The 18,006-nt window shown below is 57.3% G+C and overlaps 2 protein-coding genes across 2 annotated transcripts; one reads left to right on the forward strand and one right to left on the reverse strand.

Moving 5' to 3' along the window:
- The first annotated feature begins 2,513 nt into the window (after window positions 1-2,513).
- Window positions 2,514-5,364, forward strand: GFY (golgi associated olfactory signaling regulator). The gene is made up of 4 exons (XM_052655214.1): window positions 2,514-3,070; window positions 3,215-3,825; window positions 4,549-4,722; window positions 5,165-5,364. Exons 1-4 carry the CDS (start codon window positions 2,514-2,516, stop codon window positions 5,362-5,364), a joined length of 1,542 nt encoding a protein of 513 aa, XP_052511174.1.
- A 1,414-nt stretch (window positions 5,365-6,778) lies between these two features.
- Window positions 6,779-16,829, reverse strand: SLC17A7 (solute carrier family 17 member 7). The gene is made up of 12 exons (XM_052656332.1): window positions 16,768-16,829; window positions 12,192-12,444; window positions 10,614-10,732; window positions 10,202-10,316; window positions 10,036-10,123; window positions 9,675-9,761; window positions 9,433-9,575; window positions 8,655-8,804; window positions 8,342-8,474; window positions 7,599-7,709; window positions 7,271-7,398; window positions 6,779-7,072 (listed from the first exon to the last, which is right to left on the reverse strand). Exons 1-12 carry the CDS (start codon window positions 16,827-16,829, stop codon window positions 6,779-6,781), a joined length of 1,683 nt encoding a protein of 560 aa, XP_052512292.1.
- Between the last annotated feature and the right edge of the window lie 1,177 nt (window positions 16,830-18,006).

Consider the following 18,006-nt stretch of genomic DNA (forward strand, 5'->3'; position numbering starts at 1 on the left):
CACCTGCGGGGAGACAAGAAGAGCTCAGTGATGCCCGCGTCTGGGCCCAGAAACCAGACCCCATCATCCACCCACCCACCCCCGAAGCCAATTTGCAGGGTGCCCTACCGCGCAGTGGGCTCCCGGCAGCGAGGCTGGCAGCCCCCTTATATCGCCTCCACAGCCCCCGCAGCGGCCAGTGACGCAGACCAGGGGGCCGGGGGCACCGGGTCACCCCCACCCCAGGCTCATTAGGAGCTGCCAGCGGTAATGAGGAGCCGGGGGTGGGGGGCCAGCGGCTGCCTTGTCGGCCACCCACTAATTGGGACCAAGAGCTGGGACCTGAGGAGAATCGGGAGGGGGAGAGACAGACAGACAGAGAAGTGGACACAGGGGGTGTGTCAGAGGGATAAAAATAGAGACAGGCGGAAAGACCATCAGAGCAGAAGCCAGAGACACAGAGAAAGAGAGACAGGGGAAGGAACAGAGGAGGGACCGATGGGGAGATGCAGAGACACAAAGAGATGAAGCAACCATGAGAGGGAAGGACAAAGACTGACAGAGAAGAGGAAAGAGGGGGAGAATGGGAGCAACAGAGGAAGTAAGGAAAAGGGAAGGAAGAGAGAAAAGAGAGGGGAAAGGGACCAAGAGAGCAGCTATGAGATGGAGGATCAAGGGAACGGCACTCGGAAAGACAGAAGGAGATGGAAGGACAGCCAGCCAGCTTGGGCAGAGATGTCCAGAGACAAGTCCAGGCAGGCAGAGACCAGAAAGACTGAGAGGTGGGAGACAGGGGTAGGAAAGAGAAGGCAAAGGGAATGTGTGGTGGTGGGATGTGAAGGCAAGTACAGTGACAGGCAAAATCAGGAAAGTCTTAGTGACACTGCACAGAAGGGAAAAAGACAGACAAGGACCCTGACTACCCTGAAGTGTCCAAGCCCTTCCTGGGGAGGAATTTGGGGGTGCTGTGACGATAAGGCCCACCCACCCAGTACTGGCTCTTAACAGGGTGAGCTCTTCACGATGGGATGGTAGGCAAAGGTTGGGAAGTCCCAAAAGGCAGCAGCAATCTGGGTCTCTGATTGACAGGACATGGGAACCGAGACTTCTAGTTCCCCAGAGGAGGGGAACAAGGCCTGGTTCTGGGAACCTGGATTCCTGGATCTGAGGGGAGAGGTCTTTGGGGGGCGGGGGCTCCCAACTCCTGGATATTGAAGTGGAAGGCTACCAGAGACCTGGATGCTTGGTGTGGGTGTAGGAGAGGGCAGAGGGCTGGGACCCCTGGGTTTGCAGGGAGGAGAGCTGGGTTGGGTCACACCCCTCAACCAAAGGATCCAGTCCCTACCTCCCTCCCCCACTCCAGAGACACTATCCTTTATCTCTGGCCCTTTAAGAGCTCAAGCTGTCGCTAGGCTCCCAGGATCCCAAGGGTGGGGATCAGTTGCATCACCTGTGCCCCTGGGACCCTACCTCCTGCCACCCCACCCAGAGCCATTCTGCAGCATTCACTGATCTCTGCATTCAGCTCTGTTCACCTGTTGTTATCTTGGACCCCACTGAGCAGGTAAGAGACCCCAGACCCCAAGAGGCCCCATCCCATTTGGGTGTATGCCCACCCCACCTCCACCTAACCCGAGAACTATCTCTGCCCAAGACCAACCTGAGACCCGGGGATCCCAGTTTCCATCCTCCATAGAGACACGAGTCCTGCCCCAAGCTGTCTCCCCTTGAAGCCTGAGGAATCCAGACCCCTTATACACCTCTTTCTGGAGGATAGGAGACTCAAGAGTTTCAATCTCCTTCTAACTCAGGACCCAAGAGTTCCAGACACCCATTTCCTTTCTCTCCCATAATCCACAACTTACCCACCCCCCAAGCTTTGCTTCCTCAAAATTCTAGGCATCTGAACCTTCAGGCCTCTCCTTTCTAGAGAATTAGGAATTTAGACCCACATTGCCCTCCACCCTCTGGGAAAAAGGAGTCTGAACCCCCAGCAGGCTTCTTGACCAGGATCCAGGAGTCTTCTGCCTCCTCAGGTTACAGGCATTTAGGCCCCCTCATCTCTCAAATCCAGGCGGTCAAGGCCCCCAGTCGTTCCTTCTGAGCCTCCTCTAATGTAAACAACTGTTGAGTCAAGATGTCCCCAGGGCCCTTGAAGAGGAATTGATCCCATGTCCCCTCAGAGGTCTACGCACTTCGAAGCCGAAGTCAAAGATCTAGGGGCTCGGAAATGTATCTTTCTTTCCCAATTTTCCTGGGACCCCCTTTGGGGAAACAGATAAGGAAATTTACTACGACTCCCAAGAAGCCCTGTGCCTCAGTCTCCCTTAGCTACCATGGCTTCCACCCCACAACCTACTGGGGAGTTGCAGGTAGCATCTCCTTTTTCTGGCTCTGACCTGGGCGGTGCTAATGTGGTCTATCTGGGGACCACTGGGCGTGGCCTCTGGAGTGGGCAGAGGCTCCTCCCAGGCGGCTCTGACCTTAACCCCTTCCTTCCCGCTCCACTGCTGCTACAGGTATCACCCAAAGCTATGAAATCCTTCAGACCAATCCTCTTCCTTCTCGGCTTCCTCTTCACCTGGCTGGGCTCCAAGGCCGCCCCTACGGTCTCACTGCCTGCGGGCTCCGATTTCTTGGGGATAGACCACCCCTCCCAGCCCTACCCTCCGGCTTCTGAAAATTCCAGTCTCTATGGACCTAACCCAGAATCCCCAGGGGCTGCTTATCCTGAGCCCTCCAAGACACCTCAGGCGGTTTCCCCTGAGCCCTCCCCCCTTGCCTTCACTGAGACCCCCAGTACTGACTTCCAAGAAACCTCCCAGCAGGAGCCTCCTAAGACCCCCAAACCTAACTCATTCAACACCTCACCAGAGTCCCTGGACACCCTCCAAATTAACCCCTCAAAAATGATATATCCAGAACCATCTGAGACCCCCAAAGCTGACCTGACTGAACTTCCACACACAGAATCCCCTGAGGCCTCTACACCTAATTCCTCTAAAACCGCACACCCAGCATTTTCTGAGACCCCAAACCCTGACCCTACCCAAACTCCACACCAAGAGTCCCCAGGGATTTCCAAGGTTAAGTCCACAGAAATCTCACACACAGAATCCCGTGAGAATCTCAACTCTAATCCCTCTAAAACTTCACACCTAGGATTTTCTGGGACCCCAAACCCTGATCCTACCCAAACTCTACATCAAGAATTCCCAGAGATTCCCAAACTTAGCTCCCCTGAGATATCACTTGCAGAAACCCCTGAGACCCCAAATTCTGACCCCACCAAAATCTTTGACCTCAAATCTCTGGAAACCCATGACTCTGACACACCAAGCTCTAAATTCCTCCAGACCCTCCATCCTGACCCTACTGAAACACCCCACCTGGCATCTCATATAGGCCACAAGCCCAACCCCACCGAGATTCTTCAAACAAAATTCCCCACAACCTTCTACCAAGACTCAACAGAGATCCCCACGGCCTCTGACCCTGAAATCTCCACTAGCCTTGCCCCAGAAACTCCTGCACCCTTCAAAGAAGAAATTACTGCTCTTAATGAGCAATCCCTGAATCCCAAACCAGAAGCACTTGCAGCCAACCAGCCCACCGTCCTTAAATTGCCCACCTCAGTTTCTCCCAGGACAGTTGATCTGAAAGCCCCCCAGAACTCTAGCCCTAAAGGGCCCGAAGCCCCTCCTCCCTCAGCACGGATTGCAGGGCCCCCTGCTCCTCCAGGGCCCCCCAGTCAGCCGGCCCCAGCCACTCCACGGGCCCCTCAGCGGCGCAGCCGAGGTGAGAGAGTCAACACTATCATCGTGTTGGAGAGAGTGCAGGAGACCGGTGAGGGGCTGGGGGCCTGGATCCCTGGGTTTGAGGGAGTGGGGCTGGGGCCTGGACCCCCCAGTCTGAGGGAGGAGGGTCTGGGGGTCTGGATCCTGGGGCTGGGGGAGGAGGGGCTGGGGGCTGTATCCCCGAGTCTGAGGGAGGAGGAGCGTCTGAGGGAGGAGGGTCTGGGGGTCTGGATCCTGGGTCTGGGGGAGGAGGGGCTGGGGGCTGGACCCCCGGGTCTGAGGGAGGAGGGGCTGGGGGCCTGGATCCTGGGTTTGGGGGAGGAGGCGCTGCGGGCTGGACCCCCGGGTCTGAGGGAGGAGGGGCTGGGGGTCTGGATCCTGGATCTGGGGGAGGAGGGGCTGGGGGCTGGACTCCCGGGTCTGAGGGAGGAGGGGATGGGGGTCCAGACCCCTGGGTCTGCAGGAGGATGAGCTGGGGGCCTGGACCCCCGGGTTTGAGGGGGGAGGGGCTGGGGCTCTGGATCCTGGGTCTGGGGGAGGAGGGGCTGGGGGTCTGGATCCTGGGTCTGGGGGAGGAGGGGCTGGGGGCTGGACCCCCGGGTCTGAGGGAGGAGGGGCTGGGCGTCCGGACCCCTGGCTCTGAGGGAGGAGGGGCTGGGGGTCTGGACTCCCGGATCCGAGGGCGGACGAGGGCGGGATCTGGACTCCTGGGTCTGAGGGTGGAGGGAGCTAGGAGGTTAGATTGCTCAGTCCTTGGGCCTTATTCCTCCAGGCGTGACCCTGGTGGGCCGTCCCCGGGGCGTGGCAGGCGGGGCCCTCTGCCTATTCCTCGCCGGGATCGGGCTGCTTATTGGCATTTTCCTGTTGCTGTGGTGTCTCTACCGCCGGGCGGCTCGACACCGGGCCTTCGCACACCACCGGCTCCCGAACGACGGAGATGAACCGGGTAAGCCACTCCTGCAGCGTCCCGCTCCTTAAGCGCTTGCACGTGTCCTTAACCTGGTTTCGCCTGGCACTTAAGGGCGCCCAACCTAAAAGTACAGGTCCCCATCCAAGGTCAGTAGAAGCCCTGACCCCCAATTCTCTGGAAATTTCACAAACACCTGTGAAGTTGAGCCCCCAGGGCAGCGTGGAGTTGCCCCAGGTGGGGGAAGGGCAGGTCCCTACAAGCCCCGCCCCTTCACCCTCCTGGCGCGCGGCATGCCCCGCCCCTGCGGCGGGGACGCCACGCCCCCCTTGGTATTTAAGGCCTCTTAAGATTATTCGAAAACCTGATTCCCGTGGAAGCTTGGACTCCTCGCCCCCGTCTCCTCATCGGCCAGCGGCTCAGTAGAGGGGACAGGCCCCCGGTCAGGTCCGGGGACGAATTCGCTCCTTTGTCTCCATAGTTATACATTTGGACGCCCCGAAGGAACCCTACGACCTCTACTTTTACGCGCCGGACGCCTGGGTCCCTTCACACATCGCTACCAAGCAGCCACCGCCCACCCCGCCACTGCCCCCCAAGCTGCCTCCGCCGCCCCGCGGGGGCCGCCCCCAGCGCCTAGAACCGCTCTCCCCTGCCACACTTCCAAACAACTTCCTGTGAGCCTCTCCAGACCTGCGCCAGCCGCGGACGGAGGAAGCACCCAGGGGTCCCGTCCTCGGGGTCAGCTTTGCTACCTAGTGGTCCTCTAGAATAGAGGACACCCAGAAATGCTTTAGATGTCAGCGGAAAACACAGTCTGAGACCGAATAAATTGCGTGTACCCACAGCTGGACAACTCCTCTGGCCTAAGTCCTGGGAGAGGAGGGTGGCTGGGGTCAAGGTGACTGGGGGCTTGGGCTCCTCCGTCCGAGGGAGAAGGAGGTTGGAGATTCCCAAGGCCAGTGACGACTGGGTGTGTACACCAAAGCATTTTATTGGGAGAGGGGCAGGGCAGGATTTACAATCACAGAGACAGAGACACAAAGACACAACCCTGCCCCGGGGAAAAACACCCCTTTTCCCCAGCCCCATTCCCTTTCCTGGGATTCTGTGACTTCTCCTTTACATATGTTCCCCCAAATTCTAAGCCGAAATAGGGGAGTCTGAGAGGGGAAGGATCCCAGATTTGGAGTCATTTAGCCCCTGAGGGACGCAATAAATGGCCACTGAGAAAATGAGGGTAGTTCAAAACCACCCAGGAGAATAAAGTGCAAGGAATTGGGGGAAAGGGGAACGTCTTGAAACCACCATGGGGCAGTTCAATGGCGGTGGCTTCAAACCGTCGAGTTGATGGACTTGAGCAGCCGCTCTTCTTAGACCTGAAAATCGTGTCAGAAAAAGTGCATGGGGGTGAAGAGAGGCATATTAAAACTGCCATTTTGGTTGTTTCCCTAGGCAATGTGCTAAGCTGGGAGAAGGTTTTGGGGAAATTTGGTGCTGCAGCAGAGTCTGCTGGTGGGGGAGGGATGAAGAGGTTGTAGGGGGTGGGGTGCTTGAAACTGCCATTTCCCCTCAGAAACGCTGGTGAGAATCAATCCCTAGAATGGCAGGGATGGGTGATTAGTTAAACCAACTTGGAAAAAGCAGAATACAGTTGGGAGAGATTTGAAACTTCTAGAGGAAGACCTTGAATTTTTTTGAAAGGGAAGGTGTGTTGAGTAATCTCAGGGGTTCACCTGAGAGTCCCAGGGGTTCAAGGAAAGGGGAAGGTGCCCAAAACCACGAGAGAGGAAGAGTCTGAATTGTCCATTCAAATAAAGCCCTGAAAGGAGAGATTTGAAACCACTGAGGCAGAGAGTGGAGAAGGGAAGCTTTAGGGGAATTTGGGTATCCTTGAAACTGCCAGTCTGCAGCTTCACTACCCCTGAGAGGCAAATAGGATGGGAAGAGGATCTGACAGCACTGGGAACCAGGGAGAGTGCTTCTTAGGCCTGAGCCAGGACAGAGAGGACTGGGGTTCCTTGACACTGTCACTCAGGCCAGAGATGTGAGGAATGGAGGTCCTGGAAACTGCCATCCAGTGGGAGGCACGTGGTCAGTAGTCCCGGACAGGGGGTGGGGGTCTTGGGGGTTGAACTGTGCTGTGTGTAGCCCCATAGGATGGAGGGGGAGCAGGGGGTGCCCCGGGGGGCTCAGCCTCATCTTCCATTTCGCTTTCGTCGCTGCCAGCTAGCTGGTCGTGGCCAACGAAGCCACATTTCTCTTCGCTCATCTCCTCAGGCTCCGCCCACGGCTGCTTCTCTCCCGAAGCGAAGACCCCGTAGAAGATGACGCCCCCATAGTGCACCAGGGAGGCAATGAGGAACACATACTGCCACTCCTCCCGAGTCTGTAGCGGGGACAACGGGGAGGTGAAGTCAGAGGACAGACAGGAGAGGGAAGGGGCGGGGCTAGTGGAAAGGGGCGGGGCTAGGGAAGGGGCGGGCCTTTTCTCTGGAAAAAGAGCCAGAGATCCAGAGAGGTGACATATGTTAGGAAGGTGCTGTACACATTTGGAGGGCAAGTGGGTCAGGGCCCAGGCACGGACCTTGTGCTTAGTCATGGCACCCACGATGATGGGGCACACCATGCCGGACAACGTGCCCACGCCGTTGGAGATGCCCATGAGGATGCTGGCATAGCGCGGGGCGATGTCCAGGTGGTTCACGTTGAACCCTGGCGAGGCGAGCCGAGAGGCGTCACAACCGATTCCCAGGCCAGTGACTCCTCCCCCAGCCTAGCCTCCCCGACTTCCCGGCCGCTTTTTCCAGTCTGCCTTTCGCCAGGCTGGGAAGTGCTTTACATGAGTCAGGAAGTTCCCCACTGAGCTGAGCAGAGTCCCCCCCACCCTCAAGCTGCAGATCGCCGGTTCTCACCGGAGATGGCGAAGCCGCTGAAGCCCACGGCGAGGACTAGGAAGGAGATGGCCACGCCCTTGGAGTGCGAGTAGCCGACCACCAACAGCAGCGTAGCTTCCATGCCAAAGCCTACGGAGGGCCGCCCCCTCTGAGCACAGGCCGCCCCGCACCGCCTCTCCAGACCCACTCCTGGCTCCCAGCCCCCCCCCCCCCCCCAGTTTGACCCAGTCCTGCCACTTCCACGCCTGTCCCTGGCTTTGTCCTCCATTCTGCCCGCGCCCGCCCTAACCAAGCCCTCAATTCTCCAGTGCCTGGCCCTTGACCACGTGCACAGGCTTCGCTACCCAAGCTGGGACATCAATGGCCCCACCCCGGCACCTTCACGGCTTCCCTCTCAGTCCCCATTCATTACACTCACACCTTTGTCTCTCCGGGTGCCCCTCTTCATCACCCAGTTCCCATCCTACTCTGACCAGCCTCGTATAGGCCCCGTCCTTCCAGACCCAACGTGGTCTCGCCTTCGCTTCACCTGGGCAGCCACACCCACCTTGTCCTTCTACAGACACTGCCCCGGAGGCTGCCACCTAAGATTCGTTCCTGCCGGACCTGGTCTCACTCAGGCTCTGCCTTTTGGACACGCCCCATGGACTCGCCCTCTGACGCCTCCCCATCCGCCATGGTCCAGCCCCCTAGATCCGCCCAGCCATGCTCCGCCCATTCCAGCCAGGTCCCAGACCAGATCCAGGCCCCGCCCCACTCACCCCCACAGTTCATCAACTTGCGCACGTTGGTGGTGGACATAATGCGGCGGCTCCTCAGGAAGTCGGCGATCTGGCCTCCAATGGGCACGATGATGGTCATCACCAGGTGAGGCAACGCTGACACCAGGCCCACCTGCGCCGGCGGGCGTACAAGGCGTCGCGGCTCAGCGGCCACCTGCCTGGGGGTCTCACCACGGCTCAGGTACCATGGGCTTCCTCCCTGCCCCCTTTCCAACCCCTTGGGATCCAGGTTCCTCTCCTTCCCTCGCTCACCCTCCCGCCGCGCCCGCAGCTCTCCCCTTCCGGGCCCAACCTTGCTGATCTCGAAACCGAACACTTCTTCGAAGTAGGCAGGCTGGGAGATAAGAAGCAGGTAGAAAGTCCAGCTACGACAGAAGTTGGCCACGATAATGGCGTAGACTGGCATGGACGTGAAGAAGCGCCTCCAGGGTGTGTTAAACTTCTGTGGTGGGGGAGAGGAGGGAAGGGCTGCTAAGACAGAGAACAGGCCTGGGCGCTCTCCAAGTCCCTTCAGGGATCCCACGACAGTCCCGCAGAGACCCAGATTTCCCTGTCTCACTACAGCCGTCGAGGAGGCAGGGTCGCCAGCCTGACCGCGTCCCCATGGGAACGCTGACATCCTAGCCTCAGTGGTCCTCAGGCTGGCGGGTGTCCAGACCCCACGATGACCTTCAGAGAGTCATAAATGTGGACCCAAGAGTCTCCTTCCACCCAATTATGCCCCCTAATTCGAGCCTCACCCACCCTGAGGTCTGAGCAAAACCCCACATTCTAATCCGCCTCTGCAGGTTTAACCACGCCCATCAGTGGTTCCGCCCACCTCACTACCTAGCCCTGCTCTCCGCACCTGCTAACCCCGTCCTCCCTGGGCTTTGATCACGCCTCCTAGGTTCTAGCGCCATCCAGCTGGCGATCCCATCGTCTCTTCTAAATGTCTATGGAAATGTCTATGTAGATCTACCAAGATCCACACGCAGTGAGGATTCAAAGCCCCTCTTCCTCTGATCTCCCTGCCTTGATAACTCTCCTCTCCCCACCGCGCCCCAGCCTCCCCAGGCTTGGGCCCGGACCGTGACGGGGTTCATGAGCTTGGCGCTCTCGCCGATGGCGTCCTCGATGTACTTGCGCTCCTCCTCCGAAATGCTAGGGTGCAGCGCCGGGGACTCGTAGGAGACGAGCAGCCAGAACAGATACCAGAAGATCCCGAAGCTGCCTGGTGGGTGGAGGGGGTCAGGAGGAGGATGGAAGCGAGGTGACGACCGGCCTCGCTCTGCCCCGGCACCACCCGGACCCAGGCGTCCGGGCCCCTCACCATAGACGTAGAATACAGAGCTCCATCCTGAGTACTGCACCAGGACTCCGGCGAGAGGCATCGCGACCACCGCCCCAGCATAGGAACCTAACGGGGAGGGTGCAGAATGGAGAAGAGCGCATCTTTCTTCAAACGCAGTAGTGCGGATTCCCAGCCCCTACCTTCCTGGGACACAGAAGTACCGGCCACTGCCCCTCCTCCCTTAGACACGTCGGTCTGGGTCACCAGCCCCCTCCTCTCTCAGATCCGGGAGTTCAAGCCCGCAACCCCCTCCTCCCTCCATCGAAGAGTCTAGACTCCAGCACCCCCACCCCCACCAGCCCCAGACCCACGAGTCCGGATCCCAGCCCCTTCCTCTCACCGCAAAAGGCTGTCGTCGCCAGGCGACTCCGCTCTAAGGGCGGGGCCCATTTGCTCCAGATCCCATGGCAGGCAGGGTACGTGACCCCCTAGGGAAGAGAAAACCAAAGTCAACGAGAAAAGGTGGGGTCGGAACGGCAATGGGGTCATAGGGGGCGGAGCTTTACCTCTACCAACCCCTGCAGGATCCTCACGAAGATGACACAGCCATAGTGGACACGGGCAGCCGAGGGGATCAGCATGTTTAGAGTGGAGGTAGCCACAATAGCAAAGCCGAAAACCCTGATAGGAAAAGTTGTGTTCCGAAAAGAGTCCAGCTATCCTGCCAGACCTAGGACTCTGCCCTTTCTTCCTTCAGCAGGCCAGGCCCCGCGCCCCGAGAATCCCCGGTCCCACCTTCTATGAGACTCCCCACTTCCACAATGCAAACCCCACCTTTCCCTAGGGCCTCGGCCCCGAACCCAGGCTCCTCCGGTTTTCCCGGAGTCAGCCCCCAAATGCAAGACCACAGCCTCTAACTCCACCCACACAGTTGTAGTTTCTGCCCACTTTGAGACATCCGCCCCGCCCCCTGAATACCTGTTGGCTGCGAATTTTTGGCAGATAAATCCTCCAGGAATCTGGGTGACAATGTAGCCCCAGAAAAAGGAGCCGTGTATGAGGCCAACAGTCTCTGGATCCCAGTTGAACTGAGCTTTCTGTGGGCCAAAAGGCACATCAAACCATCACCCCTGCTCCAGACGCTCTGCTTCTCCACCAATCAGCACCCGCAGACAGTCCCTCAGCCAATCAGCAACAAGGATCCCCTCTCGCCTTCAAAACACCTGCCAATCAGAGCTTGGGCCATCTACCCCCAACTTTGCTCCTCCATGTTGCTAGGGCCGCACTACCTTAGCAACAGAGCCTGCTGCTGCCTAGAGGCCTAGCTCTGTCTGCTTGCCTGCCTCAGGGTCTCTTCTCTGAATGCGTAGGAGCCCATATATATGGGGTACGTTTCTTCCTCCACTTCTAACCAATGTACAAACTGTTTGCAGATTGGATGGGTTCTAGGAAGAGACAAGAAGTAGCCAAAGGGTTGGACATGATTGGAAAAGAACAGGGGCAGGTAGGCCACAGCCCAAATCAGGATTTTTTTTTTTTTTGGAGGCAGGGGCATGGCCTATATGGAAATTAAAACAGAAAATCTGAGACGAAGCGGGGCTTTAGGTTAATGGCCAGAGCAGAGGTAGAAGGGATAGAAGCAGCGGTGGAACTTCCAAAAAGCCAGAATCAAAATTTACGGTGGGGCCTTCCCTGGTGGTCCAGTGGTTAAGACTCTCCCTTCCAATACAGGGTTTGATCCGTGGTAGGGGAGCTAAGATCCCACATGCCTTATGGCCAAAAAAACAAAACAGAAGCAATGTTGTAATAAATTCAATAAAGACTTTAAAAATGTTCCACATCAAAAAAAAAAAAAATCTTAAAAAAAAAAATTCACCGTGGAGGGACTTCCCTGGTGGTCAAGTGTGTAGGATTCCCTGCTTCCACTGCAAGGGGGTGCTGGTTAGATCCCTGCTTGAGAAAGTTCCGCAAGCCGCAAGGTACGGCAACAACAACAAAAAATTCACGGAGCCTGAGTTGGCCTGGGAGTAACATTCAACACTGGAACAGGTGCAGGAGATGCAGGTGGAGCAAAGTTGCTAGGATGCCCAAAATGAAACAGGAGCAGCCATATCATAGGGAACCAAACGCTTGGAAGAGTCTACACTTGGAAAGCAGACAGGTGAAACAAATAGGAGCGGGGCTTCATTTAGATAAGGGCAGGACTTAGGAAAGGAGAGCCCTGAGGTGAGGTGGAGCTGAGGTTGTGTGCCAAGTGTCCAACTCTTTGTGACCCCATGGAATGTAGCCCAGCAGGCTCCTCTGTCCATGAGATTCTCCAGGCAAGTATACCGGATTGGGTTGCCATGCCCGTCTCCAGGGGAACTTCCCCACCCAGGGATCGAACCCACATCTCATGTCTCCTACCACTAGCGCCACGTGGTTAGGGCCCATGGCGGGGCAGCGCAAAAAGGCGGGTCTACTCAGGCCGGGGCGTGGAAGGGGCGTGGTCTGGGCCTCGCGTAGGCCAGTGTGACGTCATCAGAGGGCCTGGGCAGGGTTCCGCCCCCGAGCTACCTGCATCACCACGTGGCCCCCGCGGTGGGTCGTGCTGTTGTTGACCATGGAGACGATGGCCACGCCCAGGTTGCAGCGGATGCCAAAGCTAATGCAGAAGCCCAGACCGCTCATGATGGCGATAATGTAGCGGCGAGGGAGGCCAAAGCAGGTGCAATCCACGACCGGCTGGTCCCGGGTCTGCGTCGTGACCGGGCGCCCATCTGCACTCAGCTCCAGCGTCTCGGCACCTTCTTGCCGCTTCTCCAGAAGACTGCGGCGAGGCAGCAAGGATCAGACTCGGACGTCCGGGCCCCTAGCCCCCTCCTCCCCATGACACGAGTCAGGGCAAAACTTCTTGTTTTTCAAGACCAGGGATTCTAAACCCGCAACCCCTCTTTCCCCGAGTTCAGCCCCTAACTTCCTTCTCCCTCCAGAAATCTGGACCCCTGCTCTCCATCTCCCTCAGACGAGGAATTCCCACGCGCCTCCAGCCCCTTCCTTCCTCAGACTAGAGTATGGAACTCCCCAGTTCCCTTCTCCACTAGCCTTGTCACCTCTCAACTCAGTTGTTTTAGGCTATCCTTTGTGATCCAAAACCCTGTGCCCCCAGCCCCCATCCCCAAGGCCCAGAGACTCTCTCCAGCCCCGTCTTCCAGATATGAGTCTATTTGAGGAAGCAAAAGGCGCTAAGGAGATGCCTCAGCAAAGGTGTCAAAAGAACAGATGCTTCTCAGCCACATCTGCTATATATACCGCACCCCTCCCCTGCCCCGGGGCATGCCCTGCCGGGCTTCCAGGCCCAGGTGTGGGGCTGACATCCAGCTGACTCCATTCAGCCACTGGAAGCCCACTCCCAGGGATCGGGAGTGGGAGGGGGAGGGGTGGGAGAGGTCCAGGGCACTGGAATCCAGCAGCCCAGCTGGATATATCTGGGGAAACTTGAGTTCAGGCTGTCAGTCTGGGGGGTGGGGAGGAGTGGCGGGTGGTGTCCTGGCAAGGGACAGATGGCCCTGGTAGGGGGGGTTGGCTCAGTCCCCAGCGTGACTCTCGCCCCCGCCTGTTCTGGATCCAGGATTGAATCTGTGACGACGGATAGGGTACTTGGAGGGCCACCTCCATTCCAGAGAGAGGCTGCAGGGAGAAAGAGGTGCCCTGAGATAGACGTGGAAAAATTCAAAAGGATGTCAGAAATGGAGTCGGGGGGTGGAGAGAACAGAGAATGAGAGAAAAAGGATCAGAGACACAGGAGGGAGAGAGACTCAGAGAGAAGGAAACAGACTCCCAGAGAGGGAGAAACAGACAACCAGTCTGCAAGAGGCCGGGGCAGAGGCCCTGAAAACAGATGGGGGAGAGGGGCAGGACAGAGACCCTGAGAAGGAAAGGGACTGAAACCCAGTGAGGGACCCAAAGACAAGTGGGGACAGAAACCCAGGAGAGAGAACGCAGAGACAGAGACCCAGAACGCTGAGAGAAAGTCGGAAAGACAAGGAGCCTGAGGAGAGACAGGCTGGGGACATGATGTGTGAGGCGTGGCTCCTCTCCGAGGCCGGTAGGCAGCCAGGGGATCCGGCTGGATCCCAGGAAGGGGCTAGAACAGATGGAGGCGAGGGAGACTAGGACGGGGGAGGAAAGAACAGCCAGACGGCCTGGGAGGAGGCGGGTGGAAGAGATGGGAACACAGCAACCCTCCCCATCCTGGAACTTAAGGAAGTGGGGGAGGGCGTTAAGAAAGTGGGGAGACTAGGGGAACGGACAGAAACTAGGGGGACGAGGAATAAGACCCTGGGTAGGGGACAATGAGCCAGAGAGTGGGGAACAGAAGCCCCCTAGAATGAACAGTGCACGGTGGTAGGCACTGGCCCCTCCCATCAGAACAGGTCGGCCAATGAAATTAAACTTTGACCCAGGTTGCCCTCTCATGCGGTTTGACCCTGAAACTCAAGACGGGATTGCAGTACCTGAAATTTGATATTCATTGTTAATATGAGGACATAGATCTCGGATCAAGGTTTTCTAAACAAAGGAACGCAGTCTCAGTATTCTGTATCTGTAAAATGGGGGCATGAGTAGAATGTGAGGTTACAAAGATAATGTCACTTCAAGGTGACATTATCATTTCAGGAGAACTAGAGATGCAGAGGTGAAGGTGGCTCCAATGCTTCATGGAGGGTAAGAACACATCGCTTTGCCCTCTCAGGATGCCTGGAACTCAGGATTAGGAACTTGGTGATGATGAAAGGCCATGATTAGGGAGCAGGTAGGGCACTTTCCTGATGGTTCAGACAGTAAAGAATCTGCCTGTAATGTGGGAGACCTGGGTTAGATCCCTGGGTCAGGAAGATCCCCTGGGGAAGGGAAGGGCTACCCATTCCAGTTTTCTTGCCTGGAGAATTCCATGGACAGAGGAGCCTGACAGGCTACAACCCATCGGGTTGCAGAGTTGGACTGCCCCCTTCCACTTTCTTTCACCCAAAATAAAGAGTGTCTCAGCCGCCATCTGTGGGTCTCTGCCTCTGCTTCTCGGAGATTCTCAGTCCACTCCCCTGCTCCCGCCTCCCCAGTCTCTGTCCTCATGTCCCTTTGGTTCTCCCTTACCCTCCCATTGTACAACTGAGAAGACTGAGGCTCAGGAAACAGAAGCAGCATGTCCACGGTCACACACAAGCAGCAGTGGGACCTGATCACTTCCTGGCCCTCTGCATCGCCCTGCCCCAGGCCTGGCTCTCAAAAAGGAGGCATATTGGCTCCTGTCTCTTGCTGTATTCCCTTTCCCCCCTTGTCCTTGTCCCAAGTCGCCCTGGGTTGCTATGTGTTTCCTGATCTGAGGGAGTTTTCCACCCACTCCAGCAGCACTCATCTCGAGGAAATCTGCAGCCCCCACCCAAGACTTGGGTGGGAGACTGACCTGGGTTCAAAAGACGCCATGTGTACTCAGCCACGGACTTCCCCCTTTTCCCAATGGTGCCTCAGTTTCCCCAGCTTCGTCTAGAGGATTAAAGGGAGTCCGGTGTGGGCATTTCCCCCTCTCAGCAATCACCAAAGCAGACCCCAGGATTCAGATGCGATTGTTCTGGGCTCAAACTCCTTAGTGACTGTCCTGGTGGGAACCCTGAACTCTGGGGTCTCTAGGGGCTCCCAAGTCAGCTGAAAGAGGTGATGATCAGGCAGAGTCAGACAGAGAGAAACCCAGACACAGGAGAAGCGGAGACTGAGGAAGAAAGAGAGCCTGAGAAACACATTCCTCCTGCCTCCATCCCCCTTCCCAACCCCCTCCACCAGCACGTCTCTCTCCCCCTCCTGACTTCACGCTGATGTATTTTGAGAAACTCGTGAAAGGAGGTGAGAAAAAGGGTGGGGAGGGGCTGGAAGATTGGGAAAAAGAAAGGGTGAGGTTATCTCAGCTTCTCCACCCCCTCCCCAACACTGCGCCATCCTCCTGCCCCCCTCCCTTCTGTCCAGCTTTATTCCTATCTCTCAGGTTACTAAAGGGTGGGGTAAGTTTGGAGTGCGGAGGTAATCTGCGGCAAGCAGGACGAGTGTTAGACTTAGAGGAGAACTTGCATGGTCTAGTAAGCTGCACTGAAGAGCAATCAAAGATAGGGTCAGGACTATGGGTCATGGGGACCCCAGGGTCTGAGGGAATGGCAGCAGGGCATGGTGCTGATGAGGCCCCAACTCCTCCCCGCACTGTGGCCAGATATTTTTAGGCTTCTCCGCAGCTGAGTAATTTCTCTGACTTGGAGCCAGGGCTGGGGATGGGGGTGAGAGACTCAGGAGAGGTGTAGCAGACTGCTCTGGGGACACCCAGGTCATCGGGGTCATCTCCTTGACTGGGAGGAAGTCCCTCTCAGCCCTAGTGTATACCCTTTGGAAAGTCTATCCTACTCCAGAAGCCTAATGTTTGGCTTGCAACTGCCTTCTCCATCAGAGACCCAGGATACCCTGGCTTCTTCCTCCCAGCTTAGCTCTCCTCAAGGACATGGACCAATGGGCCTCAATCCGATTTAGCTTCAGATTAAACTCTCTGAGAGATGGTAACTGACAAACACACAGAGATGGAGAGATCTGGGATGAGGTAGGAAAAAACACCAGAAAGAGTGCCGGAGTTCCTAAAGGAGAGTGTCAGAAACCCTAGGGCAGGGAGTTGGGGGACAGAGACTCAGAGAAAGACACAAAGACCCAGAGACAGAGTTGTAGAGATCTAGTGAGAGCGAGAGAGAGGGACGGGGACTCAGAGGTAAAAGGAACAGAGACTTAAAGAGAGTGGACAGAGATCTGGAGAGAGGGGGCAGAGAGAGTATAGGTGAAGGGAGACCCAGAAGCCGGCGAGGGAAACAGAGATCCAGAAGAGGGGGATATATATTTATAATCCCAGAGAAAAGGGCAGAGAGCCTAGGGATGGGGTGGGGCGCAGAAAAATGATGGATGAGACCGGACCGTCGGAGGCCGAGGGAGAAAACTGGACAGATGGGAGCGCCCCCCCCCTCAACGCATGGGTACCGCCTGTCCTGCTGTCCATCTGCGCCCAGGTGGGAATGAGCGTCCTCCTCAGACCCTCGCGTTTTTCCACACCCAGGACCCCCACCACGCTCACCGGTGTAGCTTCCCGAGGGCGCGACCGGCTAGCTTCCGAAACTCCTCCTGGCGGAACTCCATGGTGGCCGCCCCTGCTGCCGGACCCCCCCGCCGATCCCCCCGCCCGCGGGCCCGGGCGGCCGCGTCCGGGTACCCGGGGTCCGCCCCGGCCCGGCCGGCCCCGCAGCTCCGCTCGGGGGGAAGGAGGCTGCGAGTGCGGGCTTTCTGGGGGCTGTCACCGGACTCAGCGTCGGGGGCGGGGTGGGGCGGGACGAGGCCCCGCCCACCCTGCTATACCCCGCCCCTTGTATTCTAGTCCCGCCCACCTTCCACTGCCATTCATCCAGGTTCTCGCCTCGCCCAAGACCAAGCCTATGGGTTTTGAACCCACTTGTCTGGGTTGCATCGCTCCCAGATCAGTCCCTTCCCGGAGGTACTTCTCCCTCACTCATTCCCCACCAGCTCCTTCTATCCCAGATTCTCTCTCCTCCAGAGTTCTTTCCTGAGACTTGCTCCCGCCGCTTGTTTCCCCTAATTTCGTACTCGCATTTTCATCTTCCTCTAAATATCCTCCAGCGTTTTGTCCTACCAGTCCTACCTCGCCGAATTTCTGTGCCCCCCAGTTCCTCATCCTGCCCGGGCACGCCATCCCCAACCCGCCACATCCTCAGTTTCAACTTTCTCATTCAGAAGGTTCTTTTCTCATTCAGGGAATTCCTTCCCCTTTCATGGATTCCAACCCCCATTTCGATCCACCCATTGTCCCCTCTCGTTCTTCCCCATCCACCTGTTTCCATCTTTCCCCTTTTAGATTCCATGTCCCTCCAGTTCTATTTCCCCTCTTGGCCCACCACCCCTTCCAGTTCCTTCATTTCCGATTTCCTTCCCTCTGGGTTCATCTCTTCAGAGTTATACTCCCCCTACCCTCATTGCTGGTCATTATTCCCTCCCTAGCCTCGGATCTATCCCTGCCCTTTTATTTCTCTCATCCTGAGTTCTGTCCCCACCCCTTGAGTGTGTCCCCTTGGCTATTTCTTTACCCCTGAGTTCTGTCCCCTCTCCTGGGATCTATCCCTGCTTTGATTTTTGCCCATACCCTGTGGAACCCGATCCAGGTATACATCCTTGAGTACTTTCCCCGCCCGTGAGTTCTCTTCCCTCCCTCTGGGATCTGTCTCCGCCCCCTGGGATCTGTCCCCGCCCCCTGAACTCTTATTGCACCCCTGAATTCCAGCCCTGCCCCTCTGGGGTTGAACTT

This window comes from Budorcas taxicolor, chromosome 18, assembly GCF_023091745.1.
Source record: "Budorcas taxicolor isolate Tak-1 chromosome 18, Takin1.1, whole genome shotgun sequence".
In the NCBI taxonomy this organism is placed as follows: domain Eukaryota; kingdom Metazoa; phylum Chordata; class Mammalia; order Artiodactyla; family Bovidae; genus Budorcas; species Budorcas taxicolor.

Coding starts and splice junctions, on each gene's coding strand:
- GFY (XM_052655214.1), top strand. CDS start 2,514: ATGAAATCCTTCAGACCAATCCTCTTCCTTCTCGGCTTCCTCTTCACC. Junction 3,071..3,214: donor CCAGGGATTTCCAAGGTTAA/GTCCACAGAAAT, acceptor TCCCAAACTTAG/CTCCCCTGAGATATCACTTG. Junction 3,826..4,548: donor GGAGAGAGTGCAGGAGACCG/GTGAGGGGCTGG, acceptor TTATTCCTCCAG/GCGTGACCCTGGTGGGCCGT.
- SLC17A7 (XM_052656332.1), bottom strand. CDS start 16,829: ATGGAGTTCCGCCAGGAGGAGTTTCGGAAGCTAGCCGGTCGCGCCCTC. Junction 10,317..10,613: donor CAAAAATTCGCAGCCAACAG/GTATTCAGGGGG, acceptor TTTTCCTATCAG/GGTTTTCGGCTTTGCTATTG. Junction 8,805..9,432: donor AGCTCATGAACCCCGTCACG/GTCCGGGCCCAA, acceptor CCCCCACCACAG/AAGTTTAACACACCCTGGAG.